Raw genomic sequence first — 12,999 nt, 5'->3', positions numbered from 1 at the left:
GTAGCTGCATCTGATTTAAGACAACTAGTTTTCCATTCATCTCACGACGTATTTTACTGCAAATGGATTCAGCTTTACATATAACCAATTCTCGAATTCTATGAGTATTAACATAATTTCTTTATGTAGAATCAAGAGATATCATTTCAATAATATTGCGGAATGCAAAATCATTTATAAGTGAAAATGGTCTGCCGGTGGATTGTAACCAAATTAATTCTTTCAACAATTTATCCAATTTACATTTTTATCACTTTCGGGATCAATGTCACTTTTGTTTTTTTCTCTTACGATTAAGTTTTTCGAATTGAAGTTTGGTAAATTATCATTGGTATCCTAATTTGCGTATTATTTCAATGAAATTTTAAATGTTCCATGTTGTGAATGTTCAAATGTTGTTTGTTCCGTGTTTTCTCTGCAATAATTAATATAAAGATAATTCACTTTTAATTAAATTTCGTCGCATATTTTAATTTTATATTAAACTGTACATCAAAAGACATATATGTTTTAATTTTTAAAAATCGAATTGATGGTAATCAAAATTATAATTAAAAATTGAAATCAGAGTCAATTTGATTTTTTAAAAATTAAATTATATATAACTAAAACAAGAAAGACATCTGCATTTTTAATATAATATATAGAATAACTCCGGCAAATACGCCGCGCTGGGATTTATGCCGCAGAAGTCAGAAAAAATAGAAGGAGTGAGGATAATTTTTTAATGCAACTACTCTGTTACATGCCTTTACATGTTATTTTAATCTTGTGTATTATGATTTCAGTTTCTTACTGTAATATTCATGTTAATATTAATATACTGTTAATATTAATGAAATTATTATGAATTGAATCGATTTATTAGTGGGTTAAGTAGCGCCATCATAAATTATAATCTACATAAAATGATTACTGTAGAATGTGCAAAAGATTTAGTGATTATTTCGTGACATATACATGAGTGTAGAGGAATAGTAAAACATGTTGTATAACAAAATACAAATACTTTGCTCTTGTATTTTTTGTTTAGTTTGTTGTCTTGTGTATTCTACCTGTTTGGGATATATGACATTTTTAATCGGCGGGATGTATGCCCAAAGCATACAAAGTGCACAGATTGAATTCAGTGCACTAACAATAAACGCATTACATGAAATATGTACCTCATAACACTTGTAATACATCTGAGAAGATTGTAATTATAAGGTGTAGTAAAAAGAAATCCATTATTTTTGCATGAAATTGAAGGCTTTATTTAGTATAGTTAGAATGATCCGATTTAGGTCAAATATGCACCGTTTTGTTCGATAACTTTGTTTGAATTTGATTTTTTGAAGGTAATTCCATTATGCCTCTCTCATAGAAACCCTCGTCCCTATTGGCAAAAAACTGGGACAGTCGATTTTCACAAGCTTCTCTTGAGGCGAATTTTTCACCAGCAAAATTATTCGCTATAGACAGGAACAGGTGGTAATCACTTGGAGCCAGGTCCGAACTATATTGTGGATGCACAAGAAACCTCCCAACCAAGTTCCCGGAGCTTCTGACGAGTCACTATCGATGTGTGTGGCCTTGCGTTGTCTTGATGGACACAATTCCTCTCCTATTGACCAACGCTGGCTGCTTCTGGGCAATTGCTTCCTTCAGACGATCCAATTGTTGACAGTACAGGTCCGAATTAAGAGTTTGGCCGTAGAGGAGCAGCTCATAATAGATGATTCCCTGCCAATCTCACCAGCACACACCAAAACCTTCCTGGCCGTCAATCCTGGCTTGGCCACCGTTTACGCCGGCTCATTGCGATTCGACCACGATCGTTTTCGCTTGATGTTGTCGTAAGTGACTCACTTTTCATCATCAGTCACTATTCGCTTCAGAAATTCGATTTTGTTGTGATTCAGCAGCGATTCGCAGATGGAAATTCGGTCCATGAGGTTTTTTTACGTTAACTCGTGTGGCACCCATACCTCTTCTTTTTGTATCCAACCTTATTCAAGTGGTTCCAAACGGTTTTCTGTGCAATGTTTAGCTCCTGCAATCGAAACAGTGCTTATATGACGGCAATCGAAACAGTGCTTACATAACGGTCGGACTCGACGATTTCCATTATTTTATCGCCATTTTCAATTGGCCTTCCAGAGCGTGGTGTATCTTTGACATCAAAATTACCGGAACAGAATCGACGAAACCAAAATTGCGCGTGATTAGCTGTTACAATATCAGGACCATAAACACTATTCATATTTTCAGCCGCCTGACTTGCGTTTTCGCCTTTATCGAAAAAAAACTGTAAAATATGGCGTATTTTCTCTTTGCTGGTGTCCATCTTTGACGCGCACTCAAACAATACTGAGTCAAGCAATCACGAAACTGTCTGAGAAGTTTTTTTTAGTACAAAATCTTATCTTTCTAATGCCATCTAGCGTAACGTTATACAACGCGAGATGCAGATTACTAAAGCCATCTATTGGAAAAATAATGGATTTCTTTTTACTACACTTAATATTATTTATTATTTCATACACATATTTATAATTATATTTTTATTCCTTAATAAAACTTTAAACGCATTTTATAAATTATTATGTCATTTTACATCTTGTTTATATGTATTATTTGTAAATTTTTTATGAGCCATACGTATCCCTCCTCCTTCTATGAGTAGTCATATATTCCATCTCTATGGGATATACGGCAAAAATGCAAGAGTTTAAAAAAAGTTCATTTTTTAATACGAAATATAAATATTTCGGATTTCTAATGTTTTTTTTCATAATAGTAGACAGTACAAAGTTTTTACTGATATAATTCGTTTACTTTATAACATAGTAAATAATACTTAATAAATTAAGTTTTGATAGGTGCGGCGTACATATCGGAGTTGCCTTACAATATACATGTATGTATAATATATAAACTTACTTTTACAAACATGTTCGCAGTTTTCTATTAAACAGATAGATACGTTAAATTCCATATCATAAAAAAAATATTCATATACAGGATTCGTTGATGTTCTTTCCATATTTTATTATTATGCAAAAGAATGCCTATATCATTAATATTAAAGAATGAAATATAAGATTATAATTTTGTTAATTATGAAATGAGATCTAATTTTGTTGACTGTGAAATGAGTTAAAACATATGGATATGAAGAGCAAAGAATTTGAATAAAAACGAAAGAATGAAATCTCTATCATGTCTTATTGATATAAGAAATCATTAAAATTCATCATTTAAATTTTTTTTCTCAGTTATCTTGTTTAAAATCAAAAGAAAGTTTTACAGTTTGGAAGAAAAATAGATTCAATGCCCGATTTATATACTAGCTAATATTAACCTGTATGAGCTTGTATTAGCTGTTCCTTCCACACAAGTTAGTGTTAAACGATTATTTTCATTATTAAAATATATTTTATCACCTCTTCATAGTAATTTAAACGAAAATATAATAAACGATATATTATTAAGCAATATATATTATTCAAGCAAATGCAGAAAAAGAATAAAATTATAAATAAATAACATAGAATATTGTATATTAATAATAAGAATATAATAAATGATTATTGACTGGAACATGTATATAACAATATATGTAATAAATCTATTTAACAGTTAATGTTATTCTTCCAATAATTATTCAATAAAGGAAAAACTTTTATTTTGTTGTTATTTCGTTATCAATTTTCAAGATTAGCAAATAATGCGTTACTAACGTCGTTACAATTTACTTTTTTCAGTAACAAATGGACAATGATGTTATATTTTCTTCTGAGTAACATTCGTGGTAACACAATTACATTTTTGAGATAATGGTAACAATTTTATTATATAGTTACTTTTATCATTACTTTATTTCTAGCCACGTAAAAGTTTTAATCGTAATTAAAACGCGCACACATACACACATACACACACACACACGCGCGCGCGCGCGCGCGCGCGCTTACACACATTATATAAATATATATATATATATATATATATATATATATATATATATATATATATATACATTTATCAATTTTTGAGCATCATTTCTCTATTAAAAGGTAGAATTCTGACATAATTTTTATATTTTGCAAAAATGTGCATATAATATCATTTTTCATTAATAGAACTAGCGCATTCAGTACATTTTAAAGTCGTTGTACACAAATCGTAAAAATATATGTTTAATAAAAAAATAGAAACGAGTTAAACTGCGAAATCCTCAATATATTTTATTATGTTATTTGATAAAATATACTTTGACATTTTATCAATTGAAATATCTCATTTTTACATTCAGATTAGAAGTAGTGTACAATCGATGTAATGTGCACTAAGTGCGCACAAGTTCTGCCAATGAAAAACGCTAAAAAATATTTTATTAGTGTCAAAAAAAAGTAACGATTACATTTTGAATGCTTGTAACAGTAACGAATTATTTTTAAGGTGATATGTTGCCATCCCTGTCAATATCTTAAGCTTTAAGGAGTGTCAATATCTTAAGCTTTATATCTGAGTGAACGCTTGAAAACGTAGAGTAATTTTGGGATTTTTTGTAATTAAATAATGAAATAGGTGGAAATTCGGTGTGAAAACTTTTAATGCAGTATCTAATAATGGCAATACCGATATTATCGAAATATTATGCGTATACCGATATTATGAAAATTTTTTTTGAATTTACTTATTTGACGTCCAATACTGATATTTGATCTCGATTTTTCGTATATCTATTAAATGGAAATATCGGTATATAGTTTATACCGGTATATAGTTGTTAATAAAAGTATTTCGATTTTTGGTCCCTGGATAAATATGTACAATTTAAATAAAAAATGTTTATAAGCTTTGAAAGAAAGCGTTTCCGAACCCATGTTATACTTTTTTTCATCTTTACACAATAAGTGAAATACTTAGAATTTGGCCAACTATTTCTGAAACATCCTGTATATACTCTGAAGTAAAATAAGAATAGATTTATTTATAAAAGTAATGATTTATTTGTTTTCACCTTCTAGAATAGAAGTCATAATACAGCACGCTAACATTGAATCAAATCAATATCTCAGAAACGTTGAATTGCGACATTGCGAACGTTGCAGTAACATCGCGAAATATAGATTCAATGAGAATGTTGAAGAGAATGTTGCAGAATCGACTAATGTCCGTTGAATTATGTCTGTGAGACGTTGCAATTCATACCATGTTATATTAATTAATTCAGTTTTATTATTAAAATAAGTATAATTGATTAATATCATCCGGAACACACACAAAATTATTAAAAAATAATTTTAAAAAGAATGTTTTCCATCTCATTTGATTATTTAATTGAGAATTTCATTTGGGAATTAATTTCCTTATTTTTCTAAGCAGTCATCGATCCGAATCTGTACCTCCACATGGCATACTTCTGCGATCGTATGAGAACTGCTACTTCGATAATGACTATGAATACTGAATGTTAATGGATGTATAATTGTAACATATAGTTATATGTACAAAGACCACGAGTCGACGTCGCACATCACAAACAAACAATCTCACACGCACAAGCACTCTGCATATGCGGCCGATTCTCGCGTAAACATATAGATATCATTTAGAAATGAGTTTCGTTAAAAGATTAATTTGAATAATTTAAATTTTCTGTTTACATGACATTCTGTTTTTGTTCATTTTTTACAAAATAAAATAGATGTTGATATGTAATTTATTCAATGTTATTTCAATGTGCAGCAACATTAACAATCATGTGGAAAAATCAATAAAAATTCAATTTGTAGTCCAATTTGTTCAATATTGTTTCAACATTGCAGTAATATTAACAATCAATGTTAAAGAATCAATATAGATACATTGATAAAACATTAACACTTTAACATTCAACATTGCAACATCTCAGCAACATTCTTTCAACGTCCTATGCTGTATAGGAATAATATGTACACACATTGTTAACAAAAGATGTTATTAATATATATTTTTAAATCATTGTTTTCATAACTTTTTTTTTAGTGATTATTTGATGATGTTCATGATTTGTGGTGCGCACAAAATTAGTACAGGAGGAATCATTTAGAGACAAAGACCGTATGACAAAATCAATATTAATTAGAAAGAAGCATGTAAACCAACTTATGTCTTTACAAAAATAATCTTGATGAAATTTATTTTATATATCGATAACTTATCCCATTGCCATTCCATCATCGTAAATTATCGTTAATCAAGTTAATGTTAATAATTTAAAATAGTGTATATTGTTAATAATTTAAAATTAAAACTAAATAAATTAATATCTATTTTATGGTGTCAGCTTTCTTATGTGTCAGTTTTCTATGTGATTACAAATAGATGTAATTGATTAAAATTTTAAATTGTTTATGATATACTGAAGTGACCTAAAAGATCAAGTGACCTGATCAAAATTGTTTATGTCTTTAGTGTATACGAAACTAATTTTATAAAGATTGTTTTTATAAAAAAGTTTTTGCATCTCGACTTACGTATTTTTTTCTAATTAATATTATTGTTTCTAATTTTTAATTTGTTTTTAGACAGAAAATTTACTTTTAAAGTACTGCTAAATAAATAAATAAATTACTTAGAAATGTCTGATCATTTAAAATATTGCAATGTCAGTACTGATTTATCTAACAAAATCACTACAGAGAACTGTACTGATAATTGTGCAAACATTATTATTAAAGAAAAGAAGGACGATGAGCTTTTTATTCAGAGACATGATAGTTTCGGAGTTAAGAAAAATACGTAGCGTTTTAGAGAGAGACAATACCGAATATCTTTACGCGGAGCGGAATTTTCAGAGATCTCGATTATTATCTCAATAATAGATTATTATATCTCAATAATAGTTGTTCCGATCAAATTCTTTGTATGATCAATCGATAGTTTGTACCCAAATTATATAATGAAAATGCATTAAGAGATGCCTAGCAGGCCAAAAAAAAATTTTCGTGAATTTTTTTCAAAATAGTATATGCACATATCTGTATGAAATATTTTATGTTCGAAAGAATCTACTTTGACGAAGTTTTCATTTTTTTAATGTAAAAATATTAATAAATAAATAAGTTCTAGTGTCCGGAAAGCCGTTTTCCAAAATGCGGTGAGCACTGCCATTCGGAAACAAGTTATCTGAAATGAAAAAATTCGAAAGATTTAGTTAATATATGAATTAATTTAGTCTTTAATCGGTTAATATTTCCGAAAAATTGAATTACAACAAAATGATGGCTATTCAAAACTATTGACATTCGATTTTCATGAAAAAAATTCAGACATTTTTCATCCATTAAAAAAAGTACGCATCGGAAAAAAAATTCTTTCGATTAAAGACTAGATTTACATGCCTAAAAAAAGCATGTAAAATTTCAAATTGATCGGTCCAGTGGTTCTGAGATATTCTGCTCATCGATTTTGGAAACATAGTTTTGAGAAAAACACATTTAAAGTTTCAAGTTCTGTTTACTACTAAATAAAAAATTTATTTTTCAATTTACACTTAGAGTCATCTATTCTAGGATCATATATTACTCCTCTCTTAAAGTTGATGCTTCTAAAATATCGATTTGTTATTGCTGACGTATTCTTTCTTTCCTCCCGAGTGCTCTGTTGCGCGCGATAATTAAATATGTTAATGCATTCGGCGTCTTCTCTATAAATTGATGAGCATTAGGACCGCTGCTGACTCCCATGGATTGTAACATTTGTAATAATGCTATAGATCCCTCATTAAATACGCAGGCAGCAATATATGCCACTAATTCGACAATAATGGAGTTATTTGGAATAATTTTCGGACTGATTTTCCAGATGAATTAGTTGTAGCTTTCATTACTGTTTTGTGTAAACCTCACCAACACATCTGTACAGTAAAGTTTCTTTAGATTAATTCCTAAGAGCCTCAAAGATAGGCTTGATTGCAGTCAAAACATTAAGAAAAAAATGTTTATAATCGTTTTTGAATGAAGCCAACTCTCCTTTCGCCGAAGCGCACTGCCAAATGCACCATGACTCAGCTCCAATCGAATATTTGCTATGACTCAGTTTTTGTCATCTGTAGAGCTATAATGATCATATGTTGCCCAAATCGCATTATACATATCTTTCACAATGCCATCGTATCGCTAAACTATAATAAACAGTTAATTTATCTATCATGTTTGCCGTTAGCTTGCCTTTATCGCCAAGTGTTTTCGTTTTTCTTTTATATTCGCGTAGGCAACTTCCCATTCGTTTTTGAACGTGCCCAATACATTCTTTTTTACTAATTGGAATATTATAAGGAGCAGCATTTATGATACCTGTGTATGTTTTGGAATCGCCATCACCGATGTAGTTTGTGTATTTTACATTATAAGTTTTCCGAGAATTCTTGAACATTCCTGTAATTCTTCTACTTCCATTTTACCTAATGACCCTTCATGCGTGATATTCGTTTTCATATGTATTTAATCATTCTTCATTATTCTGTAGAACCTTCTTTTTTAATTCAAAATTCACATATTTTATTATTTAATTTTACATATTACTTTAGATTAAGGTTTTCTTGATGATATAAATGATATTACTTCAAATTTATTGGCCACAAACGCATATATTACACAAAGAATTGAGAAGATTACTCGCAAATAGTTTACAGGCCGAATGTTTGGATTTTCTTGTTCTAAAGAAGAAAATGTTTAAAGCAATAATTTTATCCAAGTGAAACACTCACCCATTAGCCGCCAACTTCATTTTTTTTATAAATCTCTATATAAATAACTTTGTCAGAACAATTGAAACATTGATGATAATGTGAGAAAATGAATTCCCGTCAAAAAGATTTCGAAGATAGTACATATTCACAAAAATAAATTATATGTGTGTCAAGAAGCAAAATTTGGAACTTAAAATCGTGTAACCAGCAAGATAGTTAAATATTTTCTGAGGGGAAATTAGACAGATTGACAATGACAACTAAAATAAAAATGTCAAATTTTATGATAGAGATATAGGCTTTTGTCTCTCTATGTCGGTTTGTAAATTCAGATTATTACTTTGTTTTTTAATATTTATTATCTCAGATATCAGATGTTCATAATAGCATGGTTCTTTGTTCAAAATTTGGATATTGTTCCTATCAAATTCATGGTTCAATTGCAATCTATGATCGGTAATTACAGAACGAGCAGACGTATTCCATCGAATATGGCCAAGTTCAGCAATCCTGATTTTGAATTATCTGCTCGTCTGTCCAACATAGGCATTTAATTTTATAAACAATTGTTTTTTTTAGGCGTGGACGTGGAACTTTTTGTACCTTTATGTATTTATTTAATTTAGAACTATAAAAGACTTTGACATATTTTTTATTAAGCTGTTTAAATTTTTCAGTCACTTTTGAAATGAACGGATTGACATTTAATACAACATATTATATTATATTTTCCAGTTTTAGTTTTTGAAAATATTCTGATTACGTCTTCAATTGTTACGTAATCAAGACTGCTAAATCTGAATTAATGAAAAAATTACTGATTGAATCAGTGATGTCATATATCGCTGATGAATTAATGAAACGAATCCGCTGTGCAATTAGCGATGGTGAAGCTCACTATTTTGTCAGCGGTTATATCGTTCATTTATTTATTGGGCTTCCGAGAAATATGTTCGTGTATGATAGACAGATAACGGTCACGAGGGCTGCAGGCGACTTGTGTTAACTGAATATCATTTGATGTCATTATCTTTTACATTATTCATATTATTAGTAAAGAGAATTGTGAAGAACTGCAGTGAACCTGAAAAGAGAAGTGATTATTTTCGTTTTAATAAGTATTTACGTTGTTAACTAAACTTTCGATAATTTTTTCTCACTTTCGATTTCGAAATTAGGCTCATTCGACGCATTTTTGCGTAAAATGAAAGAATCTGGCAGAAAAAATCCTGCTCTGCGAAGCGAGATATTGTGGGTTAAAGTTGACGACTATTGAGGTTAGGAAATCTGTTACAGTTATGAATTCACTACTTTAAACCCGCACGTTCACTGCTAATGCAGAGAATTGTTGTTTATAAATAGTGATTTTTTGTTTTACGCAAAAATGCGTCGAATGAACCTAATTTCATCGAAATCAGAGGGAGATTTTCTGAAGAATTACCATTTATTACTTTATTATATACATAATATGTCTAAAATTGTGTATTTGGACTCATTTCAATATGTTTCAGATACTCTTCTGAAGTTTTGATATGGCTGATATTTGATTGACTGATATTGTAAAATGAACAGAAGAGAGGTAACAAAGAAAATATTAAACCTTACAAAAGATGAATTCGCTTCTAATGCTTTTTTAGATGAGCATTCTGTCAATAAATGAGTTAACGTTTTTTCATGTAAAGAACTTTTATAATACTTTTTATAGTTGTAATATACATATATTCCACACTTTTATTATCGTATTAATTAACAAATTCATAACTGTGACGACATTCGCAGATTTTTTTTCTTTAAAGTTGAAATCACTGGAAGATTGTAAATATCTCGTGACATGGAATATGCACTTTTCTTTCAATGATTGTAAATCCTCTCTTTAGATGACTTTAATGAATCCTAATATTTTTATTAAAATTTCGTTATCGATCTACAGTTGTTGCAGCAAAAAGGTGAAATCGTTTAAATTGTTCTTTATGTCATCAAAATGTCAGTAATGGATTAAATGGTTTAGTACGACATTTACAAAATTCTCATGGACTTTCAATTCAGGAATGGGGAATAATAGTTTCGAATGTGGTCAAAATGGATATCGTCGAAAATTTATATATTTCTATACATTGAGGAGACACATACGTTGATATTATAGAAACAGATGTAATAATAATTTAGAGCCTGAATTGATCAATAATGAAGATGAATTTTGTGCAAATAACGTCGAAGAAAGAGAGGAGGAAAATGGAGGGGGAAGTACGACAAATGGAGAAGTGCGACAAATGGAGAAGTGTGACAAATGGAGGAAGAAGTGCGACAAATGGAGGAAGAAGTGCAAGAAATGGAAAATTATGAAGACATTCACGAAAATCTAACTATTATTTATATACTTCAATTGTCAGAATAATTGCAAGACTTCAATCCAAAGGATCTATGATTAACTATTATATTATGAATAATTTTTTAAATGAATTAGAGGAAATAGCTTTGGGTTTAATTAGTTTCTTGAAAACAAAAGTCCTTAAATATTTTAAAGCATGATAAAAGATGCTATTGAAGACCCTGAAGTAGTTGAATTACTTTCTAACTTCGATTTTAAAAATCCTTTTGACAATTTCCTTGGAAAATCAGATAAAGGCATTAAAGAATAATTGTAGTGCATTGAGCTCGTTACATTGAGCCTATAGAGATCTCTCTTGATTATCATATGTATTGGAAAACATATCGGATAGTGAAACTGGAACTTATATACCTAAACTTGTACTTGAGACTTGTCAGTATGCGCCAGTAATAGATACTTTGAAGTTGATATCAAATACAGACGTTAGAAAAGCTGTTTTCTTTGAACAGCTATTAGAGAATGATATTCTCGCTTCATGGAAACCATTTTAAAAATCATCCCTTTTTCCGCATATATAGGTATGCTCTATGAATGCAACTTTATTATGACAAGTTAGAAATTGTTAACCCTCTTGGATCTACAACAGGAATTCATAAATTGGATGCTTTTTATTATATAATTCAGAATATTCCGGCTTATAACTTTGATTTAAGAAGTATACACGCAATTACTCTGACAATTGAAGTATATAAATAATTCTTCTTTTATGTAGATGTTCTGATGTAGATGTCAAAAAATATGGGTTTGACAAATTTTGTCTCCCTTTTTAAATGATTTAGAGAAGTTGATGATGAAGGTGATGGAGTTAAAATTATGCTTCATGATGAGGAATTCAATTTACATGCAACTATAACTGTTTTTTGTGGAGACACTTTAACTGTTCATGAGAGGTTTAATATGCTTGGTTTAATGCTTGGTTTAATATGCTCCTAAGACTAACAAGTTCTATCGAATGTATATTCTAGAAAAGACTTGCATGCTAGAAAAACAAGATTAGACATTAAAAGGACTGAAGAAATATTCATCGAACATCTAGAGTATTACGCAGACATAATTTTTCTATTGCAGCCATATCAGCAACTGGTACAAAAGGCAATTGTTGTCTTAACAAGTCACGATATTTTCATATTTGTAAAAATAAAATTTTTGATGCCATGCACGATATTTTTTGCGGAGTACGCTCTGTGAGATTAAAACTTGTACTTCATTACTACATTTGCATTTCAAGAAAATTTACTATTGATTACTTCAATAGTAAAATTGCATCATTTCAATATGACTTTGTGAAAAACAAAACAAATCATCCGCAAATTTTTCTATGTATATGCTTCAGAAAAATGATTATTTACTAAACCAAAGGACAATGCAGATGTGGATATTACTAAGAGCTTTTCATTCATTGTTGCAGAAAAAATTGACAAAGGAAATGAACACATGGAACTAATATTATTATTAAGAATTATGGAAATCGCGCTAGCTCCAAGAATAACAAGATCTTTGATGCCGTATCTACTATAATACTAACAATGTGACTATAGACAAGTGACTATAAACTTGACATGTTTTGGAAACTTTTCCCCCATATTAATGTCATTAACAAGTTCCATCATCTTATTCATTACTTAGATTGTATACTTAGATTGTATACTTTGGGCAGGCTCTCTACAATGCTATTTTTGCATTTACTTTGAAGCAAAACATGCTGAAATTAAATTGCGAACTCAAAATGTCCATAATTTCAAAAATCCTCCAAAGACTCTAGTTAATATGCCAATGTGTTCAGAGCTCTAAATGGATGATGTGAAATTGGAAAGTACAAATAGATAGTAAAATTCTTCATATGCAAGAAACACAAAGTAGAAAGTTTCTATTAGAATTAGGCTAT

The 12,999-nt window shown here is 29.7% G+C and overlaps 1 protein-coding gene across 1 annotated transcript; it reads left to right on the top strand.

Moving 5' to 3' along the window:
* The first annotated feature begins 1,509 nt into the window (after nucleotides 1-1,509).
* LOC105620573 lies at nucleotides 1,510-11,605 on the top strand. Its single transcript, XM_012202066.1, is given in 5 exon segments — nucleotides 1,510-1,838; nucleotides 9,093-9,256; nucleotides 10,686-10,766; nucleotides 10,769-10,855; nucleotides 11,424-11,605. Coding segments are annotated over 5 exon segments (843 nt in total).
* The last annotated feature ends 1,394 nt before the right edge of the window (nucleotides 11,606-12,999 follow it).

Source organism: Atta cephalotes (genome assembly GCF_000143395.1).
Source record: "Atta cephalotes unplaced genomic scaffold scaffold00027, whole genome shotgun sequence".
Lineage (NCBI taxonomy): Eukaryota > Metazoa > Arthropoda > Insecta > Hymenoptera > Formicidae > Atta > Atta cephalotes.
The sequence above is the reverse complement of the archived record's forward strand: the minus strand, read 5'-3'. Positions and strand labels throughout refer to the sequence as shown.